This window comes from Dicentrarchus labrax, unplaced genomic scaffold (assembly GCF_905237075.1).
Source record: "Dicentrarchus labrax unplaced genomic scaffold, dlabrax2021, whole genome shotgun sequence".
In the NCBI taxonomy this organism is placed as follows: Eukaryota; Metazoa; Chordata; class Actinopteri; family Moronidae; genus Dicentrarchus; species Dicentrarchus labrax.
Window position 1 is genome coordinate 29,957,791 of NW_026136713.1, and position 15,307 is coordinate 29,973,097.

The 15,307-nt window shown below is 39.3% G+C and overlaps 1 protein-coding gene across 2 annotated transcripts in view; it reads left to right on the forward strand.

Moving 5' to 3' along the window:
• The window catches only part of fstl5 (follistatin-like 5), a 166,951-nt gene that overhangs the window by 91,908 nt on the left and 59,736 nt on the right, over positions 1–15,307 (forward strand). For both annotated transcript variants that reach the window (XM_051419118.1, XM_051419119.1), the window contains exon 6: positions 1,602–1,722. In XM_051419118.1, coding sequence (XP_051275078.1) covers positions 1,602–1,722 — 121 coding nt within the window. The remainder of the gene's footprint in view (positions 1–1,601; positions 1,723–15,307) is intronic.

A 15,307-nucleotide genomic window follows, 5' to 3' on the forward strand; every position in this document is an offset into this window, starting at 1 on the left:
GATACAGGAGGGGTCTTAAACCATGCCTTATAAAAACCATCAGTTGATTTTAAAAAAGTGTTATACGGAGAGAGAGCGAGAGAGAGAGAGAGAAAGAGAGAGAGAGAGAGAGAGAGAGAGAGAGAGAGAGAGAGAGAGAGAGAGAGAGAGCAAGCTAGAGCTCATGTGGACAAGCAAGTGTGAATATGCAAAGTAGGGATGTCCCAAATCCTCAAAGAACGGTATTGAAGCTGATCAAGGGATTTTTTTAACTGATCTGTATCAGCTATATTGAACTATATTGACACATTTGTTTTACTCGCAAAGCTTGTCAGTCCAGCTGTCGTCAACTCTGTCAACTGTCTCTCTCTCCTCCACTCGGGTGATCTCTGTGTGCAGGATCTAGCCCCACCTGCAGCAGTGTTTCTCCACAGACAACAGTGGAGAGTGACACACTCATCACACCACTGCAAATGCAAAAAAAATACAGCGAACAAAAAGCCAATAAAAGTAATTTATTAATGTTATCTGCACAAAAGATGTACACACTAGGAAAGTAAACACTCAGCAGAATACAGTTCATCCAGGTAAGGCTGCAGAGAAGCAACAAACGCTGCAGGATACTTACTAAAGGGAGAGAGAAACTCCAAAAGACTGCGACAAGACCAAAGAAGTTTGGGTTAAGCTATTTCAAAGCCTACTTTTTTGTGTGTTTTTTGTTTTTTTAAAGCAATTTATTTATATATATTTCCTTAATGCAATGCAAAGCTATTTACCTGCCTTATCTTGGAAAATACAATATCTTCTGTTAACATTGAAGGACAGATAAATCTGCTTTATATGCTCGTCTCCTGTATTAAAGGTGGCCTGTATGCTCACTGCACTGCATTATTATAAACTATAATGAACTGATCGTGGGTCATGTCTTGTCCCTCTTCATCTCCTTGCAGTTCCCATGGATTAGTTATGTGTTGTTGCCTGTGTCGGCTCTGTGGCTGCTTTGATATACAGTACTGTTGGTGTTTAAGTTTTCTGCCTGCTGTAGTGTAAAATGTTCTCAAATTGTTAAAAATTATTAGATAGGAGTTATCCTGGCCATTTAGATTAATACAAAAAATATGTATCATTTAGTATGACGTCATTATATAGTCTGACCTTCTCTCAGCACCCCCAACTGTTGATTTCCAGCGTCCCTGTGTATCGGCGACAACCCACTTATTCTTCTTCCAGCAGTCGTAATTTCTGCTCCCCCTCTGTCTCTTGCTCTCCTCTCCAGGGCTGTAGTTAGCTGTCCATGATGCTGAAAGTGCACAAAATGTATTTAACTACCATATGTTCCAGACGCTTTTCATTCACAAGCAAAATATGGCATTACTTTTGCATTGCTTTAACATTAATACATTCACATCAGCAACACTTGCATTGTGTTTTCAAACATATATATATATATATATATATATAAGAAATACCCAGTAAACATGTAAATTACCCCCCATGTGGCATCAGTGTATTTGTCCTTCAAAATTGATTTACTTTTGCAAATGAGTTGCATGTAAATGTAATTTCTAAGAGACAGTGTTCTCAAGCTTCTTTAACCAGACATAAATACATTCTCATTGAAGGTTATCAAGCAAGAAGGTCTGTCCAAGGATGTCTCAGAGTGCACATTGTTCGACCTGCTGAAGTACAATGACGTCAATGACGACGAGCACCTGACAAAAGAGGAGTTTTACACAGCTTTTGGTGAGTCCAAAGTTTTGTTCATAAAATGTTTTGTGTCATTAGAAAAAAAACAGTTCTTCTTTCTTGTCTTAAACGCTGTCCCTGGAAAAATAAGGTTTAGTTTCTTGCACACATTTTTTATTTACTACATGTGTGTAAAAGATGATGACATTCTCAGTCAGTACTTTTAAAATCTCCTGATGTGTTTTAACATGTGTCGAAGTTTATTGGTAGTCAACAGGTCTGCGTCATTTTTCACCAGTTAATTATTATTCACTTAGACAATAATGCAATATTATGTTTAAATTGTTACAGAAAGGATAACTTGCAATCTTAGAAACAACACAAATCTATTTGAGTTAATGACATACATACATTTTAAACCTTAGATTATACTGACATGCATGTTTCTCTTCTGCTTTTCTTTTAATAGCATTGAAACTAAGCCATCTGTTTTAAAGTCTTGTGGGGTCCATAAAATAAAAAGGTTATCTAAATAAATTTTGATTGCAATTTACTTTGAACTCTGAAGAGCAACTTAGTATTGGTTGTTAACATCTGAACTGTCCATCTGGTGCATTTCCTCGGAAACATGGGCCATTACAAAGTTATGAATATGATAAACTTGAAATAGTGTTTGATATCTGGCCAAAGGTTAACCTTTGCCATGTTGTCGGTCTTCAAATGTTTGGTCCACCTGGGCAGATGGATAAAGGGGATCAGTGTGGAGTGCCAAAGGAAGCAGGTCAATACTACTGTGAGATACTATTTCCAACCAAAATCCCCCCTCATTAGGCAACATAATGATGACAGGTACTCTGCCATAATCGAGTCACACCAAAATGTGCACCAGTTTCCTCCTCCTCCTTTTGTTTCCTCCTCATGCTCTCTTTCACGGTTCCTCCCTGTCTGACATTTTCAGTCAACTCAATATCCTCTGACAGAATATCCTCTGACATTTGGCTGGCTTGACACACTTAGCAGTGGGAGAGAATTCATGATCAACCTTCATATCATCGGCCCTTTGTATTTAAAGCATTCTTTAGAGCAGACAAAGTCATGAGAGCAAGTGGCAACATGTCTCATCTTGTCTGTTATTCTCCACATCACACTTGAATGTGTGGGAGCAAACCCCTTCTGGCAAATCACGAAAAGAAAGTAACCCCAGCCAATCTGGGGAGAGCTGCTGTTCCTTGAAGAGTTGAGTTGCTCCAACTCCAACTATTTCCTCTTATGTTTTTTTAGATCTTTTTTGCAAGCTTCCAGCTTAACTCCCCATAAGGAGACTGGATATTTAATGTTAGTAAATCTCCCCCTCTTTTTTGATTTTTTTTAACCTGTCTGACACCGCTCTTTTACTTGTTCTTTTCCATTTTTTGGCCTTATTACAATACTTAGTATTGTTATTTAGCAAAAATGGATAGTTGCCAACATATGTAAATTACTGATTATATAAACCATTTAACTTAATCTCTTGACTGGGGATTTATAGGGAATTGCTAGTATATTCAGGTGACTATTAGTATCAGATTTAAGCACGCAATAATGGTCTTGGTAGTCTTTGACAACAACTCAACTTCAATCAAGAATTTCATGCACATTACTTGACTGCTCAAAGCCATTTCACCTCTGTTCACCCAATACTGAATATTTGAGGAGTGTTTTACATACTTGGAGGTCATTGTCGTTCTCAGCTTATGTCTTCTTCGCTTTATTGTTAAACCTGCTTCACTCTGCTAAATGCTTAGGTACTTCAAAGACGGGCCCTCAGTGTGCCTGTGAGGGAGCTGAGAAAGAAAGGCTGATTAATAGGGTCACAAATTCACCTCCTCCAGAGACTAACAACTGTATTGTACATTTCAATTCACTTAATTTCAATAGAACTGTTCACATAACAAAGGGAGATAACACAGTCATTGTACAAAGGATCTGAAGCCTTAAAGGTCCAGTGTGTAACATTTAGCTGCAGAGTGAGCAGTCCTATCCTGGGCCGAGCACATTCCATCTGAGTTTGTGATGTTTCCAGTCATGATGCTTACTGTTGGTCCTCTGTAAAAGTAAGCAAGAACTTAACATGGCAATTTTGCTTTCTTTTTCCCTTAGAAAATACAGTTGTTTCTGTGCTTTCTTAACCAGGGTGGAGATGTGAGATGACCATGACAGGTGCTCTGTGATGTTGATTCCCAGGAACCTAAAACTGTTCACCTAAAACTGTTCACCTGTTCCAACTCAGTTCCACTAATGTAAACAGGGGTGTGTGTGTGTGTGTGTGTGTGTGTGTGTGTGTGTGTGTGTTTGCCTCCTTTTTCCTAAAATCAACAATCAGCTCCTTGGTTTTGCTAACGTTGAGCAGTAGTGTTGATTTCCTCCCAATATGAATTGTTGTTTGAAATCCAGCCGATGATGGTGGTGCAGTCATGGGTGTATAGCGTAAACGGGGGGGGGGGCTGAGCACTAAAGCACTTGAGCATTAAACTGGAAGAGGTGTGACCAGAGTGCTGAGTGTACCAAACAGATGCATGGGAGAGATTGTGCTGAATGCTGAGCTGAAATGAACAAACAGCATTCTGATGTAGGTGTTGTTTGTCTCAAGGTGTGTGAAGACTAAGTGGCGGTCAGTGGAAATGGCATCGTCTGTGGATCTGTTGGTTCTGAATGCAAACTGGTGAGGGTCCAGGCTGGCAGGGATGTTGTTCTTAATGTGCTGGATAACCAGTTACCCAACGCACTTCATCATCATCAGAATGGGGGTGCCACAGGGCGGTAGTTGTTAAGACTAGACAGTATAAACTTTTTAGGTACAGGGAAGCTGTCTTAAAGCAGGTGGGAACACTCCTTTGACAGTAATATTTTAAAAATGTCAGTAATGACATGAAATAGCTGGTTGGCACGTTTTTAGTACACAACCAGGGATGTTATCAAGCCCAGCAACTTTATTCATATTCCTTTTCAGCAGGATTCTTCGTACATCCACTGTGGATACTGACAGCAGCTGATCCTCTGGAAGAGGAGTCAACTTTATAGCTGACTCTTTGTTGAGGAGATCAAAGTGAGCATAAAATGTCTTTAGCTCATCTTGTAGCGTGGCCTCACACTTGATGGGGGTGCTCCTGCTTGTGTAGCCTGTGATGTTCTGGATCGCCTGCCACAAATCTTCATTGTTGTTGGTGTGGAGGTGTCTCTCCAGTCTCTGCTGGTGTCTCCACTTTGCCTTCTTGATGCCAGTTCTGGCAGTGCTTGTCACCTGACCAAAAGGCAGCTTTTTGGCGCTTGAGAAAGCCCTCACTTCTACATTCATCCAGGCTTTCTGGTTGGGGAATGATTGTATTGTCTTTGTGTTAACTGGTTAATTGTTGCACAGACAATCTTCAATCTTATAACAATATGGCTGACATCTTAACAGGAAGAATTCTACATCTGATAAACATTGTCCATTCACTTAAACTGCCCTTGAGCATCATTGATGGAGTCTCAGGCAACTGTATTAAAATATGCCGCTGTTGCCATGACAATGGTATCTGTAGAATTGTTTTTGTTATCTTTAAATGAGCCGTTTTTATCTACAGAGGGAGTGGTTCCTTTTCTGCAGAGTACATGTTGAACTGCCATGTTTCCGCAGGAGCCTGGCCATCATAGTTTATTCTACATGCTTGTAGGGCAGTGGTAAGAGTGGTAATCAGTTGGCAACTTCACTGCCAGTTGTTACTAAATTTTTGGATACATTGGCCCTTTAAAAAACAAAGAGACCTGAATTTGTCAAAAGTGGGTAGATTTTAGATCTGGGCCAGACAAGAGAGCCAAGAAACATTAGAAATTGTCTGAAACCTGCATTGAGTTGCAGACAGCGGTGTCAATTCTCAGTGGGTTCAACCTTTTCACATAATGGGGAGCCATTAAATTCAGTGTTCATATATTTATTTGCTTCTATCAAGGAGGTCAGAGTTAAGTATGCTGAAGGACTGTTCAACATGAAGGTTCACATCATACTGGGAATTATACTCTTATACAGTTAACCTGTGTCACAACCAGATCACAGTGATGCATTATGTACCCTGTCCTGATGCTCATAATCATCTACCATAATCTATAAGATTCACATTAGGAAATACATGCTAATTGGGAAAGCATTACTTTTTACTATGTTATCGGATCTAAAAAACATTAGTCAATCAGATTTACTGAGCATGGCCAATATATTTTATTACTGTTGGTGTTCTTCCATAGACAGATATAAAACTGCTATATAATGTAACACACAGTTAGAGCTAAATCTTTTTTTAATATGTCGGCCCCCGGTACACAGCTGTTGATATAATGTAATTGCAGGCATCTTCAATAATGACTTGAATCGTAGCTTTGAAAATGTATTTCAATGATATGTAGGTTGGAGATGTAGCCAGGAGAGCAGCAGTACAGTGGAGCAACATGGTCAGAAGTCGGGTCATGGATTTGACCTCATAGACCATGGTCACAGTGCCTGAGGCAAAAATGCATTGCAAGATGATAGCTTTTTACTTCATTGCCGACATAATCTGTGAGTGGCAGCTATAAAAATCTATGCAAATAACTTAAGCGCTGTCGTAAACTGAGCACCATCATGAAGTAAATCAGTTGATCCACTGTGTCCAAAATTATGGTGCAGCTTGGAGGCGAACAGCAGTAAATTCCGAATGACTCCCCATGAAAACGGCACCTGTCTGACTACTCTGCTAATAAGGACCCTTTGCACACCTTTGTGGAATATTCAAAGCGTGGCAACATTGTTTGTCAGGACAGAAGATAAGACTTTAATGCCCATGCATTATTCATTCCTCCTTTGCATAGACTAGAAGGGGGTTGAGAATCAATTTGCTTCAGCTAGCAGTAAGGAAACTGTCTGGCAGAAGTGATGTCTTTTAATTAGATGATGTTACAGATATGAATGATGTCTGCCACGCTACTGATAGTCAGCCCCTTGTCATCGTTGAATAATTTGTTGAATGATGGCCTAGTGCATCATGGGTAAACAGATAAGGTGTCATCTATCATAAAGTGTCATTAACTTTTGGTGGGAGAGTGTCCCAATACATTTGGGCATTGACTGACAGAAATGAACATCGACTACATGCAGTAAAAAGACAAAAAACTCTCTACACAGAAATATATGCCTTAATATGCAGTGATCTACATCCATTCTGCATGGATGCTGTATCCAATACTTTCTTTGATGTCCCAACTCAACCAGATATTTACTGTATATCATAATAATAAAACCATATTCTCTATTATCACTTTAGTTATTGAATTTTCAATATATACTTATTTGACCTAGTCCCACTTATGTCCTGGCAAATAGATACAACAAACAACTAAAGAGAGGAGAAAGAAGTCTTACATTTTTGAACAAGCTTGTTCAGACTATTAATTGCAAAGTCTGAAAGCTTACAAGAGAAAACATACTGTACAATTTAGGGATGGAACAGAAGTGCAGCTTCAGTTCAGAAAGCATGTAGTGATACAAATGCACTCAAAAGAAACACATTTTGCATGTGTTACATGTGTTAATTTCCCTGGTTTTCTCTGGAGCTGTGCACTCTGGCAAAACAAGATAGTTGAAACCACTTTTGTGCAGTCAGTGCTGGGTTGGAGCTCTGTCATCTGCAGCAGACCAGTCAACATCTGTGATCACAGTGGAATGAACTTAACTAAAGTCATGCTCACTGTTTGCCACAAGTAATATCTCAACCTGAATGTAAAAATGGGCCCTGGAACATTGTACTGATATTTCCCTCCATTGATTTCAGGCCCTATGTGCGACAGTCATAGCTTAACATCAGCTTGGTTGGGTAGTATTTAGTCAGAGGGTTTTAAAAGCTGCACACGAGACAGGCTGTGACTGTGCCCTTGTGCCAGTGTGTTTTTTAAGCCCTTTGAAGTTGGCTGGACAATCACAGGGTGCTTTGCCTGTGCACCACACAGTCTAATGTTATTAGTTTGGGTACACCTACTAAATGCATTCTCTAAGCGTCTAGACATGCTGCTTCACAGACAACAATGAAAATGAATGTGCAAGTGCTTGGAAAGAATCCCCTGTCTGAATGCTCCCCCAGGCAAGTTTTTGGCTTGAATCTCATCCCCTACAAAACCTCTTCTTGCGGATGTACAGCAGACTCACAGTGCACTGGCTTTTTTAACACTTGTGAAAAGGCCTCATCCCTTAGTGCGGCTTTATTTAAACACTCTGGCAATAGCCAGAACAGTTGTCCTACTTAGTGTACTGCAAAACTGACTACAGTAGTTACGTTCATTTTAGCTTGTCTCTGAAGTGTCTGTCTGATGTTAAGTTTGTTTATTCAGTACACATTATTTAGCTGAATCACAGTAATGACCTTAATTGTACTTTTCTATCAAGTATATCGGTAATGCTATTTGTGTTGCGCTATGGGACATTTCTAACCCCTGCTTGTTGTTTCTTGGGTGCTAAGATATTGATCTAAACACTGACACCTCCTGACAGAACACACAGCCAGGAGATGCAGCTCTTTGATTTCTGCTGAGGCTAGAAGTCTTGTTATATACTGTACCTTTTATATTCCTGAGGGACTGGTGGGAAACCTAGATGGACTGTAATGTGATCCATCATATTGTAATGTTGATGTGGTCCTCACACGGTTTGCATGAGTTAAAGGTGGGGACTGACACTGTTTTTTAAGGTCAACACGAGTGCGCCACCCTGTATTGTTTTTTTCAGGAACAGCCTGTCCTAACCAAAAAGAAAGGCAGTATCGGTCATTTGTGGAAGCGGCTTATTACGACCTATATTTACATTTAGGTGTTTAGGTCAGGTGACAAAGTCTGCACTGGGAGAAGGTCGGGTGGATGGACGGGTCCAACAAACAAGACTGTCACCCAGACTGTTGTTCATGTTCCCTGTGAAACAACATTCATCATTAAACTATTTTTACTTGCGTATTGGACATAACTTACATCACACATGTAAAGTAAATTAAGTTATTTAAGTGACGTACATATTTTAAAACAAGCCATGATCTTTTTTTAAATCTAACAATGCACCTTTGTAACCGTTTCACAACCTTGACGTAACAATAAAGGTCGGTTAAACAAAAATGTCCTTTTGGGAGTTATTGCGGATCACAAGGGCACCTGGGGGTGCACGTGGGCTGTGTGGGATTAAATGCACCTGTGGGAAATGACACTGAGTAAAATGGGGAAGTGGAACCTCCTCAAATTATAGAACTGATTCTGCTGAATTATCAATCAAGTTTGTTTTATTTATTTATTCATTTTTTTTTTAAAGTCAGTTGAAGCAAATGACTTAATTTGGAAGCCTCTATAGTTAGGGTTTAGAGATTAGCAATATTCTTGCCAAGATCTTGCCAATATTTTAATGTTGGTTGTATATAGTTGTGATTCCTTTCTCACATTTCTGTTTTTTTGGTTTAATTGTCTTTTATTTATGTTATCTTCTCTCTCTCTCATTGTCTTTTATTTGAATACATTGTCTTTTATTTTAATGCAAGACAGCTCTATTCTTGTGTGTTTCCAAGTCTGGTGTAATCCCTACATTTGCAAAAAGTTTGCCAAGCTTGAAAATTAGTTGATTTACACTCTCTACTTCTGTGAAGATTATAATTAGCCATCCAAACCAACAGCGGGGCCTCCTCGAGGGAAGGTCTCTTTCCATTAAGGCAAGTTTGCTCTTATTCAGAACCCATGGCACAGCTACAATTATTGGATACTCAGGCTTTTACTTGTCAAAACCCCTGCTGAGCATTCCATTCACCGGCTGCGAGAAGTGGTGTTAAAATGGTTTTATAATTCATGATTCATTTTCTAACATGTGACTTTTCTATCTCCTGAATGTATTAGGGAGATTTAAAAGAAGTTGAATTACTTTTTTAATTCTAAGTGATCCTCAACTGAAATACAAGGGCCAATTTTCTCAACGATTCTCAAGAGAAGATTGTTGTTTCCTCTTGAACTTGATGACAAAGTGAAGGCTTTGTGTATTTTTAACAATTATATGCTTACTAAACACACACCCAGACAGAGTTCTTTATGTTTTTGCTTGGATTTGAACTAATTATTTAATTTCTATTGCGTAATTTAAGATAGATAACTCTAAGCACCTCATTTATGTTGCATAAACTGGATTAATTCACCATTTGGCACAGTGCAGCTAAGATAATAAAAAGGCTGATTAAAATAATGGATATGGATAATTGCAGAAGACACCTGATGCATCACTAAAGAAAGATGACAGCAAGCAAATTTGAACTCAGGCAAGCTGGACAATTCACATTCAAGGCTTGGAGCTGTTGATGTCTTTGACCAGTCACTGATTGGAAGCAAATATTTATATCCAGCCACTTTAAACACCAATTTGTGGTAGGAAAATTTGTGTAAATTATGCGTTTTTTCATTTTAGGAGCAGTGTCACATCTCAAAGAACCCAACAAAATGATGAAAATACGCAGCAGTCGAATTAAAGATGGTGTGACAGAAGAATAAATCCAAATAACGGGCAATCCACACCAGTGGCCTTTCCAACAAGCCATATCCACTCCCAAAGGAAGTGCATCCGCTGCACAACCCCATGCATTTTTTAAAGCTGCAATTATTTTCCTTTTCTTTCTATATTTTCCTGCTGCCATGCTTTGTGAATTGTAGTCATAGGCAGCTGTTAAAATTACACAAATCCCAATTCCACTCTCTAGCTGTATATGCGGTGAATTAACTAAATCGATAATGATACACTTAAAAGCCCTAGTTTCAGCATGAGCACTGTGGTCACTATATGAGATACAGAGCCACGTTGAATTCATGGAGTTCACTTGAAAACTATTTTTGTCCATTAAATGTTTGATGTTTCTCAGCCTGGTGAAGACAGTTTGTTAACCACTGGGAACTAACAGGGCAGCTGGTTCTGAGGACAATGATGCTGTAACAAAGATCAAAGTTTTTGTGGATTCAATTAATGAACGCCTCAGTAGTGCTCACATACCACTGACGGGTCTGGTTTCAATTCTCAGTAAGAAGAAGCCCTCTCAGAATACATTTTAGTGCCCTCCTGACTATGAGAGGTTCAGTGTGCTTTTCTGGCTGTCAGGATTGTTTAGCAGTTCAGTGTAAACAGATTGCTGCATTCATTCTCCTTTTTCAATATTTACCAGCTCCTGTCATCCAGTTGAAGGTGTTGGCATGCACCATTTGCAGCCATGCAGCTATTTAGGTGTGCTGTGATGCTGATGCTGGTGTACAACTAGCAGAAAGTGCAGACAGTTGGATGGAAGCATACTGTACTCTACCTCTTTCTGAGTTTGTAACGTGTGAAGTTGATTGATGTATATGCTAAATTTATTGCCCTCTGAACACACAAACAGGGTTTCTAATATTACTCAGAATAGTGAAGGAACAGGCATCGCTCAACATTACACCCTCAATAAAATAAAAAACAATGCAATCTGATGTAGTTTAAAGTCATGTAGGGGTATGTGGGTGAAATATGATGGAACCATTAAATCACAACCTGCCTTATGCTATAGCGTAAGTGCTCTATGATTTACTTATTGTAGTAAGATAGAGGATTTTTCATTAGTTGTTTTCCACAAGGTAGCTGTGATAAAATTAATCCAATTAGAGCTCCTCTTAGGCTCTGTTGCATACTAATGCAGGCCGTCCCTCAGGATCTCTCTCAACAGCTGCTTTGGAAACAGACTTGAGGCTGATCAGCAAGAGGTAATGCACTCACTAAGGCCATTCGTTAATGTTTTACAGCTATCTTGATGTTTATAATGTTTGTGGGAGGAGAGAGGAAAAGTGTAAAAATTATCCTTACGCCTTTTACCTAACTACTGTAATCTTTTGCATTTTTAAACGTGTTATAGCAACATTGCTGTAAAAAAAAATATAATCATTTCTACTGGTTCTCTAGATGCAGAAGGATGAGACAGGAGATGCTGATAGATACTGAAAGATTGTTCACTGTAGCAGTGCCTAGAGTATTTCTCTTGGACTGGGACTGTTCAGAGCATTATAAAATAATCTCATTTAACTGGAAAAGCTCAGAATCCACATCAAAGGTAGTTCCACCCTCAAAATGATGCTAAAGTTCTTTGACCTAAAGTTGAGCAGCAGAGTTTTCCATGTAAACAAACAACATTTATTTACATTGATCAAATCAGTTGTGCAGATGTTGGAGTATGACTCAGAAGATGTTGACTGAATTTATTACCTTCAAAGATGCTCAGAAGATTTTAATTACAAGTCTGGGATTTTGAGATAAGACGCCTTCGACATTTACGTCTGTTTTATATGTTTATATGTTTTCTCAGTTTTAATTATTTTTTAAATTTATGTAGCACAAGTAATCAAACACATAAATACACAATCTGTTTTGCTTTAATGTAAAGCACTCTGTAACAGTGTTTAAAATATTGCTATATATAACGTTCATTATATTATTGAATCTAAATATCAGTGCAGCACTTGGAAAATAAGCTCTCACCTTTTTATCTAATTCTACAGGCCTGTTGTGACAAAATAATAGTTAAGTAATGTAGATAATCCAAACCGAGTCAACACAAGACAAAAATGTGGATAGTGTGGACATCCAACAGCTGGGGTCCAGGACAAAAGTAGCATAGGTAAGGGGAACACAAGGTATTCCACACTTGGAATATTGAACGCTCCCTAAAGTTAAATAGGCAACGTCACTACCTTATATGTGTGAAAGAAAAGCAGCCATCACATGCTCGAAATTATCTACCATATACGTAGAACACGTGCTTCCATTTGCATTCCCTCCCTGAGTTTTCTCACTCAACATCGCAGTCAGGTTATATTTTTTGCTCTTCTAAACTTAGTTGTGTTTCTGTTAAGAGCTGAGAAGAAATACCAACCTGGAATAGTGCGAAGGCGTGATCTCTCCCAGTCAACATGGGTGTCTTTATGGGCACGCTTGAAGATCACCACATTAGTGTTTTGTTTTGTTGCCGTATTGTACAATGATCCACTTTAGTAGTGCGACTAGTGACAGCGGTTCAACATTAAGAGCAAAAACAAAGGGAGTACTTGTTGTTGTTGTTAGCGTTCAAACTATTTTTTTTCTCTGTCAAACGATCGAAAGTCCACTGAGTTCACTCATCTTCGGTATCAACAACACAAACTCCATTCTTCTTGCTTTGAGAGAGAGTTTTCACAAATCAACTCATCCATCCCAAGATCAGAGAATGCTCACATGAATGTGTATTCTGTTTTTTCTGGTGTTTTTCCCCTTTGAGTCCTTGCGTATGGGCTATGAATACTCAGCATCAGGGAAAATACTTTTATCTCCACTTCAAAATGTCAAACTCAAAGCAATTGGGGGTGCACAACCGTTCAGCCTTAGTAATATTGAACATCATTGGGAGGACGAGAGAGGGAGTGTGTTAGAGGAATGAGAGACTTGGTGAAGAGAGACAGAGCGAGTGAGCATGTGTTGGAGAAAGAGAGCGACAGAGCATGATAGAGGATGGAGCAAGGGGGTTGGCTAAGCAACCTTGGTGCAATTTGTCTTCATGCAGCCGGCCCCTTGCAACGTCCTGCAGGCCCATGCTATTTTCCCTGACAAGCTTGTTGCCTCCAGTGCAATAGGTGATTTACCTCTCACTGTGGCACTGACCAACATTCCATTCTTGGAGCAGAGCAGAGAAAATCAAAAGTCTGGACTTCACCGTTAATCACTAATTACAGGTTGGATGGTGAAGGTTGATCCTTCCTAGGAGAGTCCCCACAGGCCTCAAATCAGACCAAAAAGAGAAGCCAAGGCCACTTCCGCGTCTGATAAATCTCTCACGGAGGAGGTGCTGGACTCAAAGTGTTTGAGTCGGCTCCAACAGCCCAGACTCCCATCTCTCTGAGGAGTTTCTCATTCAGGTCGAATACTAGCCTTCACTTCCTTTGCTCCCTCCCCTCCTTCCTCCATCCCCTAGCTAAAGCTATGATGGAGCCTGCCTGGCTGTCTGTCTGCCCACTTTCTTCTTTAAATTCTCCCTATAACTTCACACGTTTCTATTCCCCAAGGGATCAGCGGCAAATCGAGTTTGTTGCTTGCAGCGTATTCCGAAAGCATTAAGATACAAGGGGGCTGTAATTGAATGGTTAGGGAGGACATTATTGAAGGAGATTTTTGTCAGCGTTTCCACCCACCACCACCACCTCAACATCACGAAGAGCACCAAGTGGCTGCATGGTGTGTTGATCTGCCAGCTATAGTGTTATTAGTGTCAGGGGAGGAGGAGGGTTAGGATTAGCCATGCGTGACTGGTGGAAGATCCACTTTCTGTGATTCTTCACTTTCTGCATCACTTCTGATTTAAGGTGTTTTTCTTTCTTTGTTGTTTGTTCTCTTATTTCCTATCTATGCAATTATTTTTTATCAGATTAATTGGTTTGCATTTTTTTGTTGTGGTTCTTTTTGGCCAACCATTTTCTTACACCATTACATCTGCACTAAACCTTAAGATGTAACATTTTTTAAAACCTAAAATTTGTATTTATTTGAGAAGAGAAAAAAAGCTGAACAGTCAAATGATTACCCAAACTGTGCATTGTAACATCCATTACAGTTTACAGAACTTCCTGGTTCAGCTTTAACCTACCGTACTGGTTGCAGTTGACTGCACTCACATTCTTTCTTGGATAATGAGTGGTTAATAGCAACATTACAGGGGTATTTTTTTTATCTCAGAAATAGATTTGAACTAATCTGTCAGCTTATATACAACTTTTTTATTTAACCTATTTTTGCAGTGTCGTCATGCTGCAAAATCACAGCAGCTCCTCAAGTACAATGTTATCTCAACCGATGGAACTGCCAGAGCTAGAAAAACAAAACCCAAGTTGTAATAAACAATATTTGTCCACTTACATTAGCCATCCTAGTGGGTCTGGGTCTGTGACAAAGAAACAACTCAGTCAAAATGCCTGGTTCTATTTAGCTCACCTCATTTCAGAAGAGTTTGTGCTTTAGCTCTTATGTTTCAGTTTGTTCCATCCTGCAAGATGAGAAAAGTCCACCAGAATTTAAAAAATGACAAGTGGGATGATTCTACATTGTCTAAATTATGGCGACATGTTGTAATCTTTTGCTTCAGATCCACTTTGTCAAGATGTTAAGGGTGAGTGCGTTATTACTTTCAAATCAGCTGCAGCTACAGAAGCATATCTGTGAGCCCAGTGCTTTTCGTTGTTAAGACTACTATTCTGCTGAACTTGAACAAACTTGAAGTTGATCCACTGTGGTCTCACTGGATAAAATAGTTTTATTGAGGACCTGTAAAATGTTTTCTTTCTTTCCAGTCATCTCTTTTCTCTCTGGCCATGCTGGCTCTCATATCACCCCTGCTGACTGCTGTTGTCATGTCTTTATTATATGCAAACAGCTCTTAACTGATCAAACGTGTTCCATCAAATGATTTCTGTCACATTATGATTTCCAGAAGGGAAACTGTTTAAGTCACTTTATCAAGTTGGTTATTGCTTTTCATGTACCATTTAAACCCTTCCTTTTCTAGTTCAATTCAAGTGATGGTTTATGTTTGTGACAAGAGAAATCTCCCTCTGT